Here is a 24164-nt window from a genome sequence, read left to right as displayed (position 1 = left end):
AGAGAAGTACAAACACACCGGAGGAAAGTTATCGACGCGAGGAGGTGACGCAGGAGGTAAATCAAGCTAGCGTGGCGCAAGGCGACAGAGCAGAGGTGCCCACTTGGGTAGAGGAGCTACAAGCTAGCATACAGACTAGCATCCAAGCTAACACGCAGAACATCCAGAACAATATCGACAGACCCGGAGAAGAGTTAAAGAAGGGTCAGGACGAGCTCGGAGAAGAAATGAATAAGAGACTCGAGACAATTGATGGAAAACTACAGGAACAAGAGAAAGACATTAAGGATGTTAGAAGAAAGGACGGCTGGAACGGAGGAATGGAATACAGAAATACAAGGAATTCTAATGGCGACGCTCGAACGACAAAACATGATGAGAGAAAAGCTAACGGACTTGGAGGGGAGGTCAAGGAGAAATAATATACGAATATGGGGACTGAGAGAAGGGATAGGAGACTCGATGACCAAATATGTAGGCAACCTAATTCGGAAAAAAGAATTAGAAATGTCAGACCTCGCCAAGATAGAGATTCAAAGGGCGCACAGGGCCCAGGCGCCGAAGCCACAGATAAACAGACCACCGAGAGCAGTTATAGTTAATTTCTTGAAATTCGAAGTCAAAGATGGACAGTAATGCCCCTAGATTTCAGCTCAAGGATTGAAATCATTAAGATTAAGACATATTACCAAGGTTATTATACCTATTTCAGTCTTTACCTATATTAATACCACAAAAACAATTCAGAGAATGGGATAGACAGATATCAAGATTCATTTGGGGGGGGGGAAAGGCCAAGGATCAGATATGTGACTCTACAACTACCAAAGGAGAAAGGAGGAATGGCAGTACCCAGTTTAGAAGGCTATTACTATGCAGCACAGCTTAGAACAGTAGCATGCTGGTGCAATGTGGATTATGAAGCCAAATAGAAAAACATAGAAAGCAAAAGAGAGGGATTCAAAGTGCAGGCACTAATAGGAGATAGGGAGCTGTTCAGAAGACAGGAACAACTACTAGACCCAATTACCAAATTCACTATAAATATATGGAACACAATAGTAAAGAAATACAAACTAGAAAAAGAATCCAAGATACTGAGATGGATAACGCACAACAACAAATTCAAACCAGGGATAGATGACCATGGGTTCAAAAGATGGGAACGGGGGGGGGGGGGGGGGGGGGTATAACAGCAATATGTACAATGATAGAAGGAGGGGAGATGCAGACTCTACAAAAATTGAAAGAAAGATTCGGACTAGAGAATAGAGACCACTTTAGATATTTACAGATTAGAGATTACTATACCAAATAAATAAAACAAGACAGAGACAAAGAACAGAATGGGATAATTAAGATAATGGTAAAAACATATGAAGGAAGGAAGGAAGGAAGGAAGGGGAGGGTTATACCAGCACTATATCAGGCAATAATGGACAGTAAGGAAATTACAACCTTGTATATAAAAGAAAAGTGGGAGAAATAATTAGAAATTGAGATAACAGAGGAGGAATGGTATAACACATGCAAGATACAACACTCAACCACAGGGTCAAGGATATGGAGGGAGTTTGGGTGGAAAAACATAATTAGATTCTTTATAACACCAGAAATACAGGGCAATTACACACCAGCACAGAAACCATGTTGGAGAAAATGTGGGCAAGAAGTAGCAAACCACACACACATATTCTGGGGATGTCAGAAAATAAGAAACTATTGGGAATAGATAGGAGGGATAATAAATGAAATAGTAGGATACGAAATATCCCAGGCAGGCCAAGTATTGTATCTGGGGAACCTATCACAGGAAGGAATTCAGGGGGAAGACAAATACTTGATTAAGATATTATTAGTAGCAGCCAAGAAAGCTTTGACTAAACTGTGGTACAGGGTAGAAGCACAGACGAAGGAACAATGGACAGAGATAATAGAGGGGATACAGGAAATGGAGAGAATCACACATATGCTGAGGCTGCAAGAGGAGAAATTTGAGTCAAAATGGGAAAAGTGGGAGGAATATAGGAAGAAAGGGATTGATTGATTGATTGATTGATTGATTGAAAAGTTTATTAACAGATTGCAGAATGGGTACAGTACAGTACAGCTCAATACATACAATTGTTAAGGGGATGCAGACCAGAGAAAGACTTTTGTCTTGTTTACATCAGGGTCCCCCATTTTCAATTCATCATAACGACATCACAGAAGAATGAAAAGGAAACAAGAAAAGAAATTGAAATGTAAATAAACAATGGAAAGATAGAATTGACCGATGAATCCATGTCACCCCCTTTCTTTTATTTCTGTTTTCTTTTTGATGTTATAATTTTGTCTCTATTGTTTCTGTCTGTTTAATTGTATTGTATGTTTGTAAATAAAAAATGCAAATAAAAATGTAAGTAAAAAAAAAATAAAAAATTATAATAATATATTTCACTTCACAGCCACGTTTAGTAAGGCTGAGACGATATGCCATTTGGAGGAATCGATAAATCAGGACAAAATGCTAGATAAATATAGATATTTTTATTAGTATTTAAATTTTTAAAATTATTTTATTATTATTATTATTTAAACAACACATTTATGTTTATTTTGCCATCTTTAGTGTTACAGATTTTCCCTTCAAAACTACCACAGTGATCCTTCTCATTTGTGTCGGTGGTCTCTGGATGTGATGGAGGAGTGCACTGCATATTGAATGCACCGTGCAGAGTTGCAATTCAACTGAATTGACATAAAATGGGGATGTTTTAACTAAAACATGCCACAAGACCTAGTATTTTAGTGTAGTATAAAGTATTTAAAAAAAAAACACACATGATGCCACTTATCGATTTCCCACAGTTATTGATAATTAATTATCAATAAATCGATAAGTGGTCTCAGCCTTAATGTTTAGTCACCTCCTGTGTCCATAGCAGCTGTAAAGGTACGGGTTCCTTCCACAGAAAAGAGTGTTTACTTTTCTGATAACCATGACCTATACACACAACCCCAGTACAAGCCCCAGTACAAGCCCAGTACAAGCCCTGTACAAGCCCTGTATAACTCCAGTACAAGCCCAGTACAAGCCCCAGTACAAGCCCAGTACAAGCCCTGTACAAGCCCTGTATAACTCCAGTACATGCCCAGTACAAGCCCAGTACAAGCCCAGTACAAGCCCAGTACAAGCCCAGTACAAGCCCCAGTACAAGCCCAGTACAAGCCCTGTATAACTCCAGTACATGCCCAGTACAAGCCCAGTACAAGCCCAGTACAAGCCCAGTACAAGCCCAGTACAAGCCCAGTACAAGCCCTGTATAACTCCAGTACATGCCCAGTACAAGCCCAGTACAAGCCCTGTATAACTCCAGTACATGCCCAGTACAAGCCCAGTACAAGCCCAGTACAAGCCCAGTACACCGCCTCGCGTCCCCTCGCCTCCCCTCCCCCGCGGAGCAATTCTGCAGCCGGCAGGCCAGAGAGTATCCGCCTCTTGGTAGACATGTGACTCCTCCCTAGGCGGTAGCAACAGCCATAGGACAATTGCGCCACCGTGTGTAGAAATCCGGTAACAGCATTTCTGGAGGATTGCATTGAGTCCCTACATGCTGAAAAAGGCGTTCATCTTTTAATTTTATCGAAAATTAAATTAATTATTGCAGATTAAAAAACAGCTTTTAACATGGGAGTCAATGGGAAGAAAAAAAACCTTATGGTTAATTTTCAAGCTAAAGTGTGTAACTTTTTTTTTAGAGCCATTCTAATGACGACCATTTCACATATTGTATATCTATGGAAAATAACCAAACGGACCCAATTTCATGACATAATCATCAACACAGCCACCGTTGTACACGAAACACACAAAAAAGGCTAAAAAACACAAAAAAGGCACTAAGAAGGCACAAGGGGATAAAAAAATTAAAAATCCCAGCACAAACCCAGTACAAGCCCAGTACAACGCTTATGACGAATAATGTTTATTTTCTTTTTCCCCCTTGATAAATCAATATAACACATTTTAACTTGCATTTATATTAGGGATGTCAAAGTTAGCGTGTTAATAGCGCGTTAGCGCAAATGTTTTTTTTTTATGCATAACACACATTTACTATATATATATATTAGGGCTGTCCCCGACTAAGGATTTGGATAGTCGACTTGTAGTCGCCAAAATGTGCCGATAGTAGACTATTAGTCGACTATAAATCTATTTTTTTATATATATTTATATATATATATATATTTTTTTGTATCATTCCATTTGGGCTGTGGGGGGTGCTTAATGTCTGATGGAGTCGACGGAAGGCTTCTTGTCCTCTGCAAAAGCATGCAATTGGTCCACTGATGGATACATCTTGATATTTGTCTAGTGTGTTCATTAGATGGGTGAAATGCTCTTTCAGTGCCTCTGTGCCTGTTTTCTTAGGCAGTTAGCCTCTGGTATGCATGCCATTAGAGTTAGCCACGCTTCTAGGCCTCTTTTCTTTTGGAAAGAATGATAAGAAAATATATATATATATTATAATTTTCTATTTAAATAAAAAAAAAAATTGCATTAGACTAAGGTTGGCAGTCGACTACGGCTCCTTTTGATCGATTATTCGACTAATCGGGGTCAGCCCTAGTGTATACATATATATTTGTCTTTCTTTTCATCTAACCACCAGGACAAAGACATCTACCTCCTTGATGATCCGTTGGCGGCGGTCGACTCTGACGTGGCTCACCACCTGATGCAGAAGTGCATCATGGGAATCCTCAGGACCAAGACCAGAATCCTCTGCACGCACCGCATAGAGTTTGTGGATGAAGCCGACCTGGTGGTTCTGATGGACAACGGCGCCATCATCAAGACAGGTACCAGGGATGAGACTCGATGTGTAATCTACTGTATTGTGCTGGTTATGATGGAATTAAAAAAAAAATTTGTATAAGGAAATTGTATTTTTTTTTTATCGACTTTTTTCTCCTTATTTTCTATTTTTCTCCCATCCCAATTTCACCTCGCCAATTCTCCCCTTCAATTCTCCCCTCCCCTGTCTCGAACGTTGCTAGACCATGCCTCCCACTGGTCGGCTGTAGTGAGGATAGAAGCCTTGCATCACGTGTCCCCTCCGGTACACGAGGAGGCAGCCGTCGCATCTTTTCACCAGACAGCGCAATCTCTCAGTGGCGAGGAGTAACGCGTGGGAGGCTCACGCTGCCCTCGTCACTTCCTGATTCTGCTGTACAGGCGTCACCCCAACCGACCTGTAGGAGTCGCTGTCCACAACGCTCAATCCCCACCCATCGACTTTCCACCCGCTACCTCTGCCAATTGAGATAGTATGCTGACTCCGGGAGTTGAGACCACAGCCTCATGCATTGGTGATGAGCGCAATCTCCGCTACGCCACCCAGCCGCCGCCAGGAAGTTGCATTGTTCATTTCAATACCTGTAATAGTACAGTAGTCCACACACACACGCACACACACGCACACGCACGCACGACACACGCACGCACACACACACACACACGCGCACACACACGCACGCACACGTGTGCATTCAGTTAAGTTGGAATATGACTGTAATACAAACAGTTCAGTTTGTCAGGTACACGCGCCACAGATTACAGTGTTGACATCCGTCTGCTTGAGAAAATACCATTTGCTGCAATAAAAATTATTGAAGTGAGATGAACAGGCTGAAAACTTTATTTTATTATTATATAAAACATGTTGTCGACAAAGTTTTACTTTGCAGTTGAAAAAAGGTAATAAATCGCAATATTAATATCGCAATACTCAGCATATCGCAATATATTTTTTATCGCAATACTATCGTATCGTGAGGCCTCTGGTGATTCCCACCCTTTTTGTGCTACATTTCAAAGGAACACATTGAACATTATGGGACTTACCGTCTTCTCCAGAGTCGGACAATCTTTTGCCGTCGACTAAAGACGCACTTCTTCAACCATTATCTGAAATGATTTTTTTTTTTAAAAGATCTAACCCTAACTAACCTTACTGTCATGCACATGTCCTAATAAACTAACCTACACTGTAGCACTCAACACTTTGATGAACATTGTTACTCAGCTGATAGAGTTGTGCCCTTCCTGATGACCTGTCGTACAGAACTTGTAAGTCGCTTTGGATAAAAGCGTCAGCTAAATGACTAAATGTAAATGTAAATGTAGACAAGAAGATCGATACCAGTTTCCTCTCTGAGTTCAGTAGAAAGCTATCCTGCTGCTAGCTAGCCTAGCTTAGCACAAATTAATGGAAGTGAATACGGACCACTAGCCTAGCTGTTGGCCCAAAAACACCTGTCCCAGAGTTTTAAGCTATAGGCTAGTGGTCCGAAACGGCTTCCAATCATTTGGTATCACTATCTATCAAGAGTCTGTCTCTGGAGAAGTAATTTCCAATAATGTTGGCTGTGTTCCTTTTAAATGCACAAACCATAATGTGCACATGGTTCAATCGAATTTTACAAAACCTTCTTACATTACATTTACATTTAGTCATTTAGCTGACGCTTTTATCCAAAGCGACTTACAAGTTCTGTACGACATGTCATCAGGAGGGGTACAACTCTTATCAGCTGAGTAACAATGTTCATCAAAGTGTTGAGTGCTACAGTGTAGGTTTGTATATTAGGACAAGTGCATGACAGTAAGGTTAGTTGGGGTTAGATTTATTTTTTATTTTTTTGATAGGTTACGGTCATTTCGGTCATACGATTGACCTATCTCAAGCTCCGCCCCCCTCTCTTAGCTTGACCGAGGAAAGCGGCACTTGTGATAGGAGGATCAAGAAAAGAGGGCGGGTCTTTGAGTAGGTCAGTTTGTGTGAATGAAGAGTCCGTCCTTGGTGTTGAAACAGGTACTCCAGCAGAGGTCCTCCCACTGGTGGAGGCGGAGCCCAAGAACCGGAAGAACGACGACAGCGCGAAAGAGAAAGGTAACCGATCTAATTTAAAGAGGACATGCATTGCTATTCCTAGCACTATTTGGGCAACTTTACACAATTCCTGTGAGTCTATTGAACACATCTGTAAGCTTTTATTCAAAAAAAATGCATTGTTTTATATTTCTAATGAAGTACTCAAAAGCCAAATTTTTCTCACTTTGGATTTCAGGCTATGTTGGCCTGGCTCCACCCATAAGCACTTTGAGTGACAGTCATCCACACAGTCTGCGACTGGCACAGAGAGAGAGACTGAGGGGGATACTAATTAATTTCGCCGCGGGTGGGCATAATTCCACGGGACAATGCATTGGTAACTTATTTCAAATGACAATAGACAACCATAGAGGGGGGGGGGGGGGGGGGGGCGTTAGTTATGCAAATCAGTACCCTATCCACGTCAGGAATACCGTCAAATCAGAACAGCTTAGTTGAGTGCGGGAAGATCTCGTGAACTCGAGACTAGACTTATGAGTCAATATGATAATTAGAGACACAGGCCCATTGATACTAACCCCTATTGCTATAAAACAATGGTAAATACTGAAAAAAGCCATTTATAATGCATGTCCCCTTTAAATTTAATTTAATGTGCCTCACTGCATCACTGAGCACAGAGTGACAGTTAGCATCTTCCTGGACTTTTACTTTTAAAACAACACTGCTCAATATTACACTTACTGTAGACTTCTGTCTTTTTTTACTGTATATTTTATACTAGAATGTATATACCTAACATACGAAATGTGAATCCCGGTTCGTACTCTATTATTATTATCTTATCCTTAGGCCTATTTTATTCTTAATCTCAGGCAACTTGTTTTGTTATTCTTATTCGTGACTTTGTTCCGTCTAAATGTTTACTGTGAGCGATTTGTAGTGTCAAATTTCCCCTCGGGATGACTATTCTATTTCTATTTTATAAAAACATTCTCACTGAAAGAACAGTCTGCCGAGCAGCATTCCTGAATGTGTTCCCGAATGTCTGTCTCGAATTTCGAGCCCAGGCGGCATCGAGCGGGAGGAAGAGGCGTGTTCGTCCAATGAGCTGCAAGCGGAGGACGATCCTCTCCAATCGGGGGAGGAGCAGAAGCAGGTGGGCGGGCTGTCGTGGGGAGTTTACCACACCTACTGGACGGCTGCGGGCGGAGTCTTGGCCGCCTTGGTGCTGACGTCTCTCTTCCTCATGCAAGGTTGGTGCAGCATGTGGTGGTCTACACCCTCCCCAGACCGACAGTAGGGCAGCATGTGGTAGTCTACACCCTCCCCAGACCGACAGTAGGGCAGCATGTGGTAGTCTACACCCTCCCCAGACTAACAGTAGGGCAGCATGTGGTAGTCTACACCCTCCCCAGACCCAGACAGTAGGGCAGCATGTGGTAGTCTACACCCTCCCCAGACCCAGACAGTAGGGCAGCATGTGGTAGTCTACACCCTCCCCAGACCGACAGTAGGGCAGCATGTGGTAGTCTACACTCTCCCCAGACCCAGACAGTAGAGCAGCATGTGGTAGTCTACACCCTCCCCAGACCGACAGTAGGGCAGCAGTGGTAGTCTACACCCTCCCCAGACCGACAGTAGGGCAGCATGTGGTAGTCTACACCCTCCCCAGACAGACAGTAGGGCAGCAGTGGTAGTCTACACCCTCCCCAGACCGACAGTAGGGCAGCATGTGGTAGTCTACACTCTCCCCAGACAGACAGTAGGGCAGCATGTGGTAGTCTACACCCTCCCCAGACCGACAGTAGGGCAGCATGTGGTAGTCTACACCCTCCCCAGACAGACAGTAGGGCAGCATGTGGTAGTCTACACCCTCCCCAGACAGACAGTAGGACATCATGTGGTAGTCTACACCCTCCCCAGACCGACAGTAGGGCAGCATGTGGTAGTCTACACCCTCCCCAGACCGACAGTAGGGCAGCATGTGGTAGTCTACACCCTCCCCAGACCGACAGTAGGGCAGCATGTGGTAGTCTACACTCTCCCCAGACAGACAGTAGGGCAGCAGTGGTAGTCTCACCCTCCCCAGACAGACAGTAGGGCAGCATGTGGTAGTCTACACTCTCCCCAGACAGACAGTAGGGCAGCAGTGGTAGTCTACACCCTCCCCAGACCGACAGTAGGGCAGCAGTGGTAGTCTACACCCTCCCCAGACAGACAGTAGAGCAGCATGTGGTAGTCTACACCCTCCCCAGACAGACAGTAGGGCAGCAGTGGTAGTCTACACCCTCCCCAGACCGACAGTAGGGCAGCATGTGGTAGTCTACACTCTCCCCAGACAGACAGTAGGGCAGCATGTGGTAGTCTACACCCTCCCCAGACCGACAGTAGGGCAGCATGTGGTAGTCTACACCCTCCCCAGACAGACAGTAGGGCAGCATGTGGTAGTCTACACCCTCCCCAGACAGACAGTAGGACATCATGTGGTAGTCTACACCCTCCCCAGACCGACAGTAGGGCAGCATGTGGTAGTCTACACCCTCCCCAGACCGACAGTAGGGCAGCATGTGGTAGTCTACACCCTCCCCAGACCGACAGTAGGGCAGCATGTGGTAGTCTACACCCTCCCCAGACCGACAGTAGGGCAGCATGTGGTAGTCTACACCCTCCCCAGCCCGACAATAGGGCAGCATGTGGTAGTCTACACCTTCCCCAGACCGACAGTAGGGCAGCATGTGGTAGTCTACACCCTCCCCAGACAGACAGTAGGGCAGCATGTGGTAGTCTACACTCTCCCCAGACCGACAGTAGGGCAGCATGTGGTAGTCTACACCCTCCCCAGACCGACAGTAGGGCAGCGTGTGGTAGTCTACACTCTCCCCAGACAGACAGTAGGGCAGCATGTGGTAGTCTACACCCTCCCCAGACCGACAGTAGGGCAGCGTGTGGTAGTCTACACTCTCCCCAGACAGACAGTAGGGCAGCATGTGGTAGTCTACACTCTCCCCAGACAGACAGTAGGGCAGCATGTGGTAGTCTACATCCTCCCCAGACAGACAGTAGGACATCATGTGGTAGTCTACACCCTCCCCAGACAGACAGTAGGGCAGCATGTGGTAGTCTACACCCTCCCCAGACCGACAGTAGGGCAGCATGTGTTAGTCTACACCCTCCCCAGACCGACAGTAGGGCAGCATGTGGTAGTCTACACCCTCCCCAGACCGACAGTAGGGCAGCATGTGGTAGTCTACACCCTCCACAGACTGACAGTAGGGCAGCATGTGGTAGTCTACACCCTCCCCAGACAGACAGTAGGGCAGCATGTGGTAGTCTACACTCTCCCCAGACAGACAGTAGGGCAGCATGTGGTAGTCTACATCCTCCCCAGACAGACAGTAGGACATCATGTGGTAGTCTACACCCTCCCCAGACAGACAGTAGGGCAGCATGTGGTAGTCTACACCCTCCCCAGACCGACAGTAGGGCAGCATGTGTTAGTCTACACCCTCCCCAGACCGACAGTAGGGCAGCATGTGGTAGTCTACACCCTCCCCAGACCGACAGTAGGGCAGCATGTGGTAGTCTACACCCTCCACAGACTGACAGTAGGGCAGCATGTGGTAGTCTACACCCTCCCCAGACCGACAGTAGGGCAGCATGTGGTAGTCTACACCCTCCCCAGACAGACAGTAGGGCATCATGTGGTAGTCTACACCCTCCCCAGACCGACAGTAGGGCATCATGTGGTAGTCTACACCCTCCCCATCCTGACAGTAGGGCAGCATGTGGTAGTCTACACCCTCCCCAGACAGACACTAGGGCAGCATGTGTTAGTCTACACCCTCCCCAGACCGACAGTAGGGCAGCATGTGGTAGTCTACACCCTCCCCAGACAGACAGTAGGGCAGCATGTGGTAGTCTACACCCTCCCCAGACCGACAGTAGGGCAGCATGTGGTAGTCTACACCCTCCCCAGACCGACAGTAGGGCAGCATGTGGTAGTCTACACCCTCCACAGACTGACAGTAGGGCAGCATGTGGTAGTCTACACCCTCCCCAGACCGACAGTAGGGCAGCATATGGTAGTCTACACCCTCCCCAGACAGACAGTAGGGCATCATGTGGTAGTCTACACCCTCCCCAGACAGACAGTAGGGCAGCATGTGGTAGTCTACACCCTCCCCAGACCGACAGTAGGGCATCATGTGGTAGTCTACACCCTCCCCATCCTGACAGTAGGGCAGCATGTGGTAGTCTACACCCTCCCCAGACCGACAGTAGGGCAGCATGTGGTAGTCTACACCCTCCCCAGACCGACAGTAGGGCAGCATGTGGTAGTCTACACCCTCCCCAGACCGACACTAGGGCAGCATGTGGTAGTCTACACCCTCCCCAGACCGACAGTAGGGCAGCATGTGGTAGTCTACACCCTCCCCAGACAGACAGTAGGGCAGCATGTGGTAGTCTACACCCTCCCCAGACCGACAGTAGGGCAGCATGTGGTAGTCTACACCCTCCCCAGACTGACAGTAGGGCAGCATGTGGTAGTCTACACCCTCCCCAGACAGACAGTAGGGCAGCATGTGGTAGTCTACACCCTCCCCACACCAACAGTAGGGCAGCGTGTGGACTCTCATCACAATCTTGTGTTTGTACTTTTTTTTTTTATATTATATTGTATTTGTATCTATACTTTAAGTGTACCTATAGTGTATATAGGACTGTGAAGCTATGCATCCCCCACCCTGTATCCCCCCCCCCCCCCCCCATGCTACTTTGACACCCGAATTTCCCCAAGGGGATCAATAAAGGATCAGCTTATCTTAAAGGAAAACTCTAACATTTTGGGAAATTAGCTTATTTGCCATCTACCCTGGAGTTAGACAAGAAGATGCATACCTTTTTCTTCTCTGTGCGCGCAGTAGGAGTAGGAAGACGTTGGGAACTAGGCTAATGGAGGAACCTACTTCCAGTGACTGACGCTAAGCTAGGCTAATGGTGCGTGTCTTCCTATACTCCTACTGCATGCACAGAGAAGAAAAAAGGTATGTATCTTCTTGTCTAACTCCAGGGTAGATGGCAAATAAGCTAATTTCCCAAAATGTTGGAGTTTTCCTTTAACTTAGTCTACACCCTCCCCAGATAGTAGGACAACCAGGAGGGAATTGGCGTAACAATAGGAGAGGTTCTGTCTGTGTCCGGTGTTCACCTGGCCTCCGTGCGCTCTCTATTCCAGCCTCAAAGAACGTGTCCGACTGGTGGCTCTCCCACTGGATCTCCGAGTTGAAGAAGAACGGTTCCTCCCAGAACAACGATTCCTGCTCATCAGCGTACGGCTCCCCGCACCTCCTGCTCTTCTCCCCAGGAGGACTGATGTGAGTTAACCCCCGTAACAGTCCCCCGTAGATTTAGCATAAAACGCCTGTCGATTGCATACCCAAAGTAATTTTTTTGCGATTTATTATACTTTATACTTATAGCACATGCATGTGTCTGGTCTCTTTTGAAAGGTAACATTCTGAAGGATCACTTTGACCGCTAATGTAATAGAGAAACGGAGGTTTGAACACACTGAAATAAAATATTTGCTCCTTACTTTTTGTGTTGACTTGTTGCCAGATGCCTGTTTTTGGGTTCCAGCTGAGAGGTAGGAGCTGGAAAACATAACGGTTCCATAGCCTGGAGCAGGGAACAAAATTAACTTTTTGACTTACCAGCCATTTGGCTGGTAGATTTTAAAAACTACCAGCCAGACAGATTTTTTACCAGCCAAAAATTATAAATAGCTTTTTAGTATATCGCCATGTTATTATTACTATATAATACTCTCATATGCTATTTTCAATTAATATCATAAACAACATAAGGAATATTAGTATAATTTTGAGTGGACTGAAGGAATGAGTCAGCGTTAATAGTTTTAAATGCAAATCATTTATTGAAACATAGAAGTGGGGTCGGGACACACACACACACACACTGTTTCAACTCACCACCCCCGCATCATATTGTAGTCTAGTCTGTCTTCAAACTTCCACTCCTCTCGAAACTTTTTTATATTTGAATATCAACATTATCTGTCCATCCTCAGTAATCCTCAGTTTACTATAATATACTCCTGTCCTGAGTCCTGACTAGTGACTTCATCGTCTTTCCAAACGCACGCACACACACAGAGAAAGGGAGAGTGCCCCCCCCCCCCATTTCCCTTTCCCCAGTCCACACTGTCTGCTGTTCTCTATGGCTCTGCCTCTGATCAGGATTAGCTTGTTAGCTTACGCTAACGTAACGTTAATTTCGGGCGATGTGGGCATAAAGGAATGGCGACGATGCAAAGCATGTTGGATGCATTTGACCCGTTGTGAGAAAAAAAAACACCACAGACTTATTTCGGGTCGCAAAATAGGCGCACTGCTCCTCTGCTTAATGCAGACAGCACGGACTGGGCGGATATGACTCGCGGAGTTGCCACGGCCCGTGGGGATTTTCAAAATAAGAGTATCGATATGAACCGAACGTTGTTAGCTGCCGGAGCCATAGATATTATAGCTGGAGCTGCGCTTGGGGCGGAAATGAGACCCGCACAGGATTTTCAAAATTTCGATATGAACTATTTTGTTACACGCCAGGTGGCGGGCAGACCTCTCATTGTTACTCGCCAAACCTTAAATCTGCCCGCCATTGGCGGTTGGCGGGTACTTATTTTGTTCCCTGGCCTGGAGTCTTATGTAGTACAGGTCCAAAGTTTTTAAAAATCCCATGGAAAATGAGTAATTCAGCGTGATTATCCAAAATGACCAAGTCAAAACAAAGAACTTGTAGGTCTTCTTCTGCCCCCTTCTTGTTGCAATCAGCGCTCGTCTGGGATCGCTTTCGGAGCAGACGCTCCTTGGCTACAACGGTGGTCAATAGGGGTGTAAAGGTACACATATCCGTACCGAACCGTTTCAGTGTGTACCGTACCGTACTGAACGGCTGTGTACCGAACGAATACAACGGTATGTTAACCACTAACGAACGCCCACCGGGGGCTGTTTTTTTCACAATCTAATATAATTATTATTATTATTTTTTTTACAAGTCAATTATTAATTTCAATATAGAATATTCGTTGACTCGGGTGGCGTAGCGGAGATTGCGCTCGTCACCAATGCAAGAGGCTGAGGTCTCGACTCCCGGAGTCAGCGTTGCCTGCGGCTTGGGCCGATCGTCATACTAACTCGTTTGGCTGAGTTAGCGGGAGGTAAGCCGTGGGTGGTAATCTGGCGTTGTGGACAGCGACACCTACAGGTCAGGTCTGGGTGCCTGCTCAGCGAAAGGCAGGAAGTGGTGAAGGCAGCGTGACCGCCCACGCGTTACACTTCACCAATGAGAGTCCTCGCTGCCAGGTGAAAAGAGAGCCACTGGCTGTCTCCGCATGTGTCGGAGGAAGCATGTGGTAGACCTCAGGGTTCCCTTGTACCGACCAGTAGGGGGAACATGCGCACAACGACCAGGTAGGGGAGGGGGGGAATTGGCATAACGACTAAATTGGGGGGGAAAGCATAGAAAATCAGGCGGAGAAAAATAGGATTAAAAAAAAAATACGAATATTCGTTGACAGCCCTACAAGTACAATTAGTTACTGCACACTACATCACCCCTGAGTGGAACATGGAAAGCCAAACTTTCCCCCACTGTACCGAAAACCCGCACCGAGCCTTGACTTTAAAACCGAGGTACGTACCGAACCGTGGTTTTTGTGTACCGTTACACCCCTAGTGGTCAATAATTTTCACCAGCAGCAGTGGCCGGTCAGTTCAGGACCGTTTACAACCGGACGTGGTCACTCGTCGGAACGGCTTGTCAAATGACGCTCGCCGGATAGTTTGTCTTGTAACTCGAGACCACGAAAGCACGCGATAGGTCGAGAGGGGTGGCGATCGAATGGCGGGAAGTTTATCTATATAACTCATCAGTTTTTTTTAATACTATAATATTAGTGTAGCCTAATCTTTATCTGCAACTTTGAAGAAAAACCCCATTGGTTTAAACAGAATGAATAGACACATAAAAAATATATATAAAAAAAAAAAAAAAAAAAAAAAAAAAAATTATAAAAAAAAATTAATTCTAATGTTGATTTAGAATTCGAATGCCAACGTAAGATAGCCCTACTCCCTGCACCTCCTGCTCTCCTCCACCAGGAGGAGTGATGTGAGTTATACAGCCCCCCCCCCCTGCACCTCCTACTCTCCTCCACCAGGAGGAGTGATGTGAGTTATACAGCCCCCCCCCCCTGCACCTCCTACTCTCCTCCACCAGGAGGAGTGATGTGAGTTATACAGCCCCCCCCCCCTGCACCTCCTGCTCTCCTCCACCAGGAGGAGTGATGTGAGTTATACAGCCCCCCCCCCCTGCACCTCCTGCTCTCCTCCACCAGGAGGAGTGATGTGAGTTATACAGCCCCCCCCCCCCCCTGCACCTCCTGCACCTCCTGCTCTCCTCCACCAGGAGGAGTGATGTGAGTTATACAGCTCCCTGCACCTCCTACTCTCCTCCACCAGGAGGAGTGATGTGAGTTATACAGTAGGGCTGAGCCCAAACGGTCGAATGTTCGGACCTTCATTCGTTACGTTGGCATTCGAATTCTAAAGCAACATTTGATTTTTTCATTTTTAATTAAAAAAATTCTTTATTTAAATCTTTTTAATTTTTGTCTATTCATTCTGTTTAAATCAATTTCTTCACAGTTGCAGATAAAGATTAGGCTACACTAATATTATAGTATTAAAACTGATGAGTTATAATATCATTAAAGAAAGTTGATTTAATAAAAAAAAAACTAATTTAATATTGTTTTATAAAAAAAAAAATTAAAAAGAAATATATAAAAAAATATATATATAAAAATATATATATATATTTTTTTAAATAAATATCCGCAAACTAAATCCTCAATTTGAATAAAGTGATTAATCTGATTAAATTAGTATTTAAAAAAAAAATTAAATCAACTTTCTTTAATGAATATAACTCATCAGTTTTTTTTAATATTATAATATTAGTGTAGCCTAATCTTTATCTGCAACTTTGAAGAAAAAACCCATTGGTTTAAACAGAATGAATAGACACATAAAAAATTAGGGCTGTCAGTTTATCGCGTTAATTAGATTAATTAATTACACAGCAAATTATCGCGCTATGAAAATTAACTAAAACATTTATTTAAATTTTTTTTTATTATTCCATTAAAACGTAGAATAAACATTTATTTTTTAAATGGTCCATTTGCATGTTCTTGGTATCTGAATCTATGGATCTGAGGGAATGTATTCCCAGTGTCAGAAATACTGTGTCTGTTACTAGGCTTGAGTAAATTGTAATGAACCAAATGAGAATAGCAATTCAATTCTTTTTTTTTCTTTTTTTGACTGTGAATAACACCATGCTAAAATTGACCAGACCTGAAAGGCTTCTTGTCCTCTGCGAAAGCATGCAATTGGTCCACTGATGGATACATCCTGATATTTGTCCAGTGTGTTCATTAAACGGGTGAAATCCTCTTTCAATGTCTCTGTGCCCGTTTTCCTTCGCAGGATGTCAAACGATCCAGAGTGAATGACAATTTTTGTTATGTCTGGTCCGATGAGTGTTGGAAGCATTTCGGAACAGCTCTTTCACAGATGTGTTGTCTAGACATAGATGTTTCTGTGTTTGCCATTTCCACATACCTTGTTGTGGAATCTCCAATCAGTATGCAGTCTGTTTTCTGTGTGAAGTTAGCATTCTTCTTTTCCAACAGTTCTAGGGGCCGTTTGTTTTTGGATTAGGCCTAGTCTGCCGGTTCTCACCACAGTCCTGTGGCCTTGGTGAAATAGCCTCGCTAGCCGTCCCGCTAGCCTTCACAATAGCCGTCCTGTTAGCGCTAGCCTCGTGCCTTCGGCGTTGGCTACCGCGACAATCCTGTGGCGCTCCTCGGTGCAGAATAGTCTCTTCGTTGTTAGCCGCTAGCTCAGGCTGGGTCGTGTTTGCTAGCCGTGTCGCTAGCAGCTCCGTCTTCCTCGTCGTCTCTGCGCAGAGTAGCTTCGTTAGCTCTGCTATCCTCGTTTTTTGGCTCGCAGCTCTGCTAGCTTCACCGCTTCTTTGCCGGATAACACGATGTTCCTTTGGTGCCTCGTCGTTAGCTATACATTTATATAATGTATTATTCTGTATTATACTTCTATATACTATATCATTTCTATTTTATTATAATATAACTAAATCATACTATTTATACTACACCACAGTATTATACAATATTTTTATATATTATTATTCTATGTTACGCTGCTGTATACTATATTACTATACTCATACTGGCCTACACTGCAACTCTATGCCACGCTATACCGCTATGCTAAACTGCAATATTATACTAAACTGTGCTATACTGTGAGACTCTGCCCCCAAGTGACACTGGCACAATGACACTGACTGCACTAGTCCGTACTGGAACTCTGCACTCTTCACTTTATATATATATATATATGTATTTATTGATTAATCCCCCACTGCACTGTTTCGTTTCTTGTCATGTGTCTGTGTTGGTGTAGTTTACTGTGAAAAAAGAAAAGAAAATGCATACACTGTATTGCTGCAACAATTACCAATGTGTTTTTACACAAATTGCTCAATAAAGTAATCTGAATCTGAATCTGAATCTGAATCTGAGAACTGGGGTCTGGAGCACAGCCCAATTGCTGAATACACAAGAGGAGATAGGAGCGGTTTCAAGGGTGTTTAATGAAATGAGCAACACAGGAATTGGGGGGAATAGAACGGGGTTATGCTCTGTCTTGTGGCTGCCGTGGCGGCAGCGAGCGAGCAAGCGGTCCTTGTGCTTGTCTTGGAAGCTGCTGGGCTGCAGCGGGAGAACAAGTGTTCCTCTTCGGGGACAGGAGACGTCCAGGCAGGGACGGCGGTCCTTTGGGGCACAGGAGAGAACAGGTTAGAGTAGGCAAATACAAGGTTGGAATCCAGCAGAGCTTTAGGCAGAGACGTCGTACCTGGGTAGTGGTAATTAATACCACGACAGCTTCTGGTCAGCATCGAGGAGTAGAAGTAGTCCCCCCATCAGGGGAGGATTGAGTGCAGCTGTGAAGAGTGAGGTGCCTGACCGCGTGTGAATTAGGGGGATGGAGTGCAGCTTGGCGTATGAGGGTAAATGGAGGGGTGGATGGAGAAGGAGAGGATGAGGAGGAGTGTGTAGTGGATGGAGAGGGGGATGAAGAGGAGCGTGTGGAGGACGTGAGGGGAAAAGGAGGGGGAGTGAAGTATGCCTGTGCTGTGATTATGACATATACTGTCATATGTATCTTTTCTTTGCACAACCTTTTGAAGTGAAATATATTAGTGGAACTCTTTTCATCATTCTGCAAAGAGTTCCATAGTTTGATACCTATAACTGAGGTTATATTCATTAAAGAAAGTTGATTTAATAAAAAAAAAAATACTAATTTAATCAGATTAATCACTTCATTCAAATTGAGGATTTAGTTTGAGGATATTTATATATAAAAAAAAAAAAAAACGTTGTATTAAAATGTATTATTAAAAACGAAGGTTCGAACGTCCGTTAGAAAAACCCGGACGAAGTTCGAAGCCCAAAAACAGGCTTCGGGGACACAGCTCTATTAGACAGCTCACCTCCTGCTCTCCTCCCCAGGGGACACAGCTCTATTAGACAGCTCACCTCCTGCTCTCCTCCCCAGGGGACACAGCTCTATTAGACAGCTCACCTCCTGCTCTCCTCCCCAGGGGACACAGCTCTATTAGACAGCTCACCTCCTGCTCTCCTCCCCAGGGGACACAGCTCTATTAGACAGCTCACCTCCTGCTCTCCTCCCCAGGGGACACAGCTCTATTAGACAGCTCACCTCCTGCTCCCCTCCCCAGGAGGAGGTTACCACCGTTGCCTCACAGCGAGAAGATCCCGGGTTCGAAAACCCGGCAGGGAGCCTTTCTGCGTGGAGTTTGAGTGTTTGTGTGGGTTTCCTCCGGGGGAACTACCATAAAAGACATGCAGGCTGTAAGAATCTCTGCATCTTCTGGCCGCCTCAGACCCACTCCTCCTATCCGAGCTCCGGGAGGGTCATCATCAAAGAGAAGTTGCCTATTCTCAGTCCTTGCCCCACAACGGTGGAATGAACTACCCACCCCAGTTAGGACAGCCGAAACCCGTGCAATCTTTCGCCGTCGACTAAAGACGCACTTCTTCTGAAATGGAGAAACTCTAACCCTAACTAACCTTACTGTCATGCACTTGTCCTAATATACTAACCTACACTGTAGCACTCAACACTTTGATGAACATTGTTACTCAGCTGATTTATACCCTTCCTGCTGTCTTGTTGTACAAAACTTGTAAGTCGCTTTGGATAAAAGTGTCAGCTAAATGTAAATGTATCAACAGATCTCTCTTGCCACACTGGATTTTGGATTGGTCCCCTTTAATTAAGTAAAACCTTTTTGCCGAACTGCTATAGGGAGGTGTAGTCTGACGTCAGTTTGGACCGCCCGCGAGGTCCACCCGTATAGGGATTTATCATTGGGAAAATGGATTATCGGCTATTGTAACAATTCTGCCGCATGAACAGTGGAAAGCTTTTAATTTTTGCACAAAATGAGTTCCCTTCCATCACTAACATTATTGTTTAAGCATCTTTGGTTGAAATAAACTGAAATTAATTGCGAATATTTTCATGTTGAGATTGTGGATGAATACGCACAGAAAGGTACACCATGCAAATGTTCATGCTTTATTTGTTTTAAAACGAGACGATTTAGAAATGGGCAATGGGGGAAATACGTTGCAATTTTGCGAGGTGGACCGGCTGGAAACAGCAATGACGTAACCACTACACCTCCCTATAGACCAGGAAGTAACCACTACACCTCCCTATAGACCAGGAAGTAACCACTACACCTCCCTATAGACCAGGAAGTAACCACTACACCTCCCTATAGACCAGGAAGTAACCACTACACCTCCCTATAGACCAGGACGTAACCACTACACCTCCCTATAGACCAGGACGTAACCACTACACCTCCCTATAGACCAGGAAGTAACCACTACACCTCCCTATAGACCAGGAAGTAACCACTACACCTCCCTATAGACCAGGAAGTAACCACTACACCTCCCTATAGACCAGGAAGTAACCACAACACCTCCCTATAGACCAGGAAGTAACCACTACACCTCCCTATAGACCAGGAAGTAACCACTACACCTCCCTATAGACCAGGAAGTAACCACTACACCTCCCTATAGACCAGGAAGTAACCACTACACCTCCCTATAGACCAGGAAGTAACCACTACACCTCCCTATAGACCAGGAAGTAACCACTACACCTCCCTATAGACCAGGACGTAACCACTACACCTCCCTATAGACCAGGACGTAACCACTACACCTCCCTATAGACCAGGAAGTAACCACTACACCTCCCTATAGACCAGGAAGTAACCACTACACCTCCCTATAGACCAGGAAGTAACCACTACACCTCCCTATAGACCAGGAAGTAACCACAACACCTCCCTATAGACCAGGAAGTAACCACTACACCTCCCTATAGACCAGGAAGTAACCACTACACCTCCCTATAGACCAGGAAGTAACCACTACACCTCCCTATAGACCAGGAAGTAACCACTACACCTCCCTATAGACCAGGAAGTAACCACTACACCTCCCTATAGACCAGGAAGTAACCACTACACCTCCCTATAGACCAGGAAGTAACCACTACACCTCCCTATAGACCAGGAAGTAACCACTACACCTCCCTATAGACCAGGAAGTAACCACTACACCTCCCTATAGACCAGGAAGTAACCACTACACCTCCCTATAGACCAGGAAGTAACCACTACACCTCCCTATAGACCAGGAAGTAACCACAACACCTCCCTATAGACCAGGAAGTAACCACTACACCTCCCTATAGACCAGGAAGTAACCACTACACCTCCCTATAGACCAGGAAGTAACCACTACACCTCCCTATAGACCAGGAAGTAACCACTACACCTCCCTATAGACCAGGAAGTAACCACTACACCTCCCTATAGACCAGGAAGTAACCACTACACCTCCCTATAGACCAGGACGTAACCACTACACCTCCCTATAGACCAGGAAGTAACCACTACACCTCCCTATAGACCAGGACGTAACCACTACACCTCCCTATAGACCAGGACGTAACCACTACACCTCCCTATAGACCAGGAAGTAACCACTACACCTCCCTATAGACCAGGAAGTAACCACTACACCTCCCTATAGACCAGGAAGTAACCACTACACCTCCCTATAGACCAGGACGTAACCACTACACCTCCCTGCATCCCGCCTCCCAGGTCTCCGGTGTCCGCCGTGAGTTTGAGTCTGGAGTCGTCTTCTCTCGGCAACCTGAGCTCGGAGGTGAAGTTCTACCTGACCGTGTACGCCTCCATCGCCGCCGCCAACACCGTCTTCACCGCCGTCCGAGCCTTCATCTTCGCCTACGGAGCCGTCCGCGCCGCCACGGTGATCCACGACAGACTTCTGGAGAGGGTCCTTAAGGTGTGTGTGTGTGTGTGTTGTCATCCCAACTTTATAGACCTTTTCTAACTTGACAATGTAAACATTCAAAATGGGCCCCTAATTATTTCCTGTTTGCTAACACACTAGCTGACAGGAAATAACCTGGGGCTAAAGCTGTTCCCCTAGCAACGCAATTCCACCCCCCCCCCCCACACACACACACACACACACGCACACACACACAACACCAAGAGAATAGTGCAATCTTCTTTTTATACCCCCCCTGTTTATGTCTATGTCTCACTCTTGTCTTTATTATTTTAATACTGTGTTTTAGGATTGTGTTGTTATTATCTAGGACTGCGTGACTGTTTGGTTGTACCATTCTTGTGACAATGACAATAAAGATCATTCATTCATTCATTCATTCATTCATTCATTCATTCAATAGCAATGGAAGGTAATGGAAGGTTTCTGTCTGTGTTCTAATCCTCCTCTTGACTTCCTGTCTGTGTTCTAATCCTCCTCTTGACTTCCTGTCTCTGTTCTAATCCTCCTCTTGACTTCCTGTCTGTGTTCTAATCCTCCTCTTGACTTCCTGTCTCTGTTCTAATCCTCCTCTTGACTTCCTGTCTGTGTTCTAATCCTCCTCTTGACTTCCTGTCTTGTGTCCTAATCCTCCTCTTGACTTCCTCTCTGTGTTCTAATCTTCCTCTTGACTTCCTGTCTTGTGTCCTAATCCTCCTCTTGACTTCCTGTCTCACTTCCTGTCTCGCCAGGCCACGGTGAGCTTCTTCGACGTCACACCGCTGGGCCGCGTGTTGAACCGCTTCTCGTCGGACCTGTACAGCGTGGACGACGGCCTGCCCTTCGTCCTCAACATCCTGCTGGCCAACGTCTTCGGCCTGCTGGGCGCGCTGGTGGTGATGAGCTACGGCCTGCCCTGGGTGCTGGTGCCCCTGGCGCCCCTGGCGCTCCTCTACCACCGGACGCAGCGCTTCTACCGGCACACGTCCCGGGAGCTGAAGCGCCTGTGCAGCATCACCCTGTCCCCCATCTACTGCCACTTCTCGGAGACGCTGAGCGGACTGGCCACGATCCGAGCCAGCGGCAGCTCTGCACGGTGAGGGACGGGAGGGAGGGCGCGATGGGGGGGCTGGTGCTTTTATTAGTAACAGGGTGGAGTGGTAACAGGGTGGAGTGATAACAGGGTTGTGTGGTAACAGGGTGGTGTGGTAACAGGGTGGAGTGGTATCCGGATTGAGTGGTAACAGGGTGGAGTGGTAACAGGGTGGTGTGGTAACAGGGTGGTGTGGTAACAGGGTGGAGTGGTAACAGGGTGGAGTGGTGGAGTGGTAACAGGGTGGTGTGGTGGAGTGGTAACAGGGTGGTGTGGTGGAGTGGTAACAGGGTGGAGTGGTAACAGGGTGGAGTGGTAACAGGGTGGTGTGGTAACAGGGTGGAGTGGTAACAGGGTGGAGTGGTAACCACTAACGCAGGAGATGCTGGTATCGAGCCCAGCTCTCGCCGTTGCTACCGGCTTGGCTGGTCGTTCATACTAACACAATTGCGCAGTGTTAGAGGGTGGGAAAGCCGGTGGGTGGGGATAGGGTGCTGTGGACAGCGACTCCTACAGGTCGGTTGGTACGCCTGTGCAGCAGAATCAGGAAGTATCGGGGGCAGCGTGAGCCTCCCACGCGTTACTCCTCGCCACTGAGAGATCGCGCTGTTCAGGTGGAAAGATGCGACAGCTGCCTCCTCGTGTACCGGAGGGGACACGTGATGCAAGGCTTGGTCCTCACTGCAGCCGACCAGTTGACAGGCATAGTCTAGCAGCGTTGGAGACAGGGGAGGGGAGAATTGGAAACACAAAATTGGGATGGGAGAAAAATAGAAAAATGGGAGAAAAAGTGTATAAAAAAATATATATATTTGCTGACGACACAGTAGTGGTGGGCCTGATCTCTGCAAACGACTAGAGGGCCTACCTGGAAGAGGTAAAGGTTCTAGCGGGATGGTGTCAAGAGAACAGCCTCTCCCTGAACGTCAGCAAAACAAATTAGATGATTGTGGACTTTAGGAGGTTGGGGGTCAGGGAATACAGCCCCCTCAGCATCGACGGGGCACCGGTTGAGAGAGTGAACAGTTTTAAGTACCTCGGAGCCCACATATCCCAGGACTTGACATGGACCACACACATTGACAGTGTTATCAAGAAGGCACAACAACGCCTCTACTTCCTTAGGCGCCTAAGGCAGTTCCAAGTGAGTCAGAAGATCCTCAAGAACTTCTACTCATGCACAATAGAGAGCATCCTGACTGGCAATATCACCTCCTGGTTTGGGAATAGCACCGCACAAGACCGCAGCAGACTACAGAGAGTGGCCCGTTCAGCCAAACGCACAATTGGAGGGGGGCTTCCCACTCTCCAAGACATTTACAACAAGCGCTGCATGGGTAAGTCTAAGATAATAATCAAAGACCCCAGCCACCCAAACAACTGCTTCTTTGAACTGCTGCGGTCAGGCAAGCGATACCGGAGTCTCATGGCAAGCACAGAGAGACTCAGAAGGAGCTTCTATCCCCAGGCCATCAGGATGCTCAATGAACAATAACAAACCATAAAATACACCCACAGCACACACATCCACACACACACACTCACTTTAAATAAACAACACACTGTAGCACCCACTTTGCCCACTTTAGAC

At 46.1% G+C, this 24164-nt stretch overlaps 1 protein-coding gene across 1 annotated transcript in view; it reads left to right on the top strand.

Annotated features, from left to right (window-relative positions):
* abcc10 (ATP-binding cassette, sub-family C (CFTR/MRP), member 10) overlaps positions 1–24164 on the top strand; it is a 93612-nt gene that overhangs the window by 37288 nt on the left and 32160 nt on the right. The window contains 6 exon segments of the mRNA XM_084319444.1: positions 4662–4851; positions 6867–6944; positions 7958–8143; positions 12127–12265; positions 21288–21492; positions 22233–22576. Of these exon segments, the coding sequence (XP_084175570.1) occupies positions 4662–4851; positions 6867–6944; positions 7958–8143; positions 12127–12265; positions 21288–21492; positions 22233–22576 (1142 nt within the window).

Source organism: Notolepis coatsorum, assembly GCF_963971535.1.
Source record: "Notolepis coatsorum genome assembly, chromosome: 7".
In the NCBI taxonomy this organism is placed as follows: Eukaryota; Metazoa; Chordata; class Actinopteri; order Aulopiformes; family Paralepididae; genus Notolepis; species Notolepis coatsorum.
This window is presented reverse-complemented; position numbering and strand designations above follow the sequence as displayed.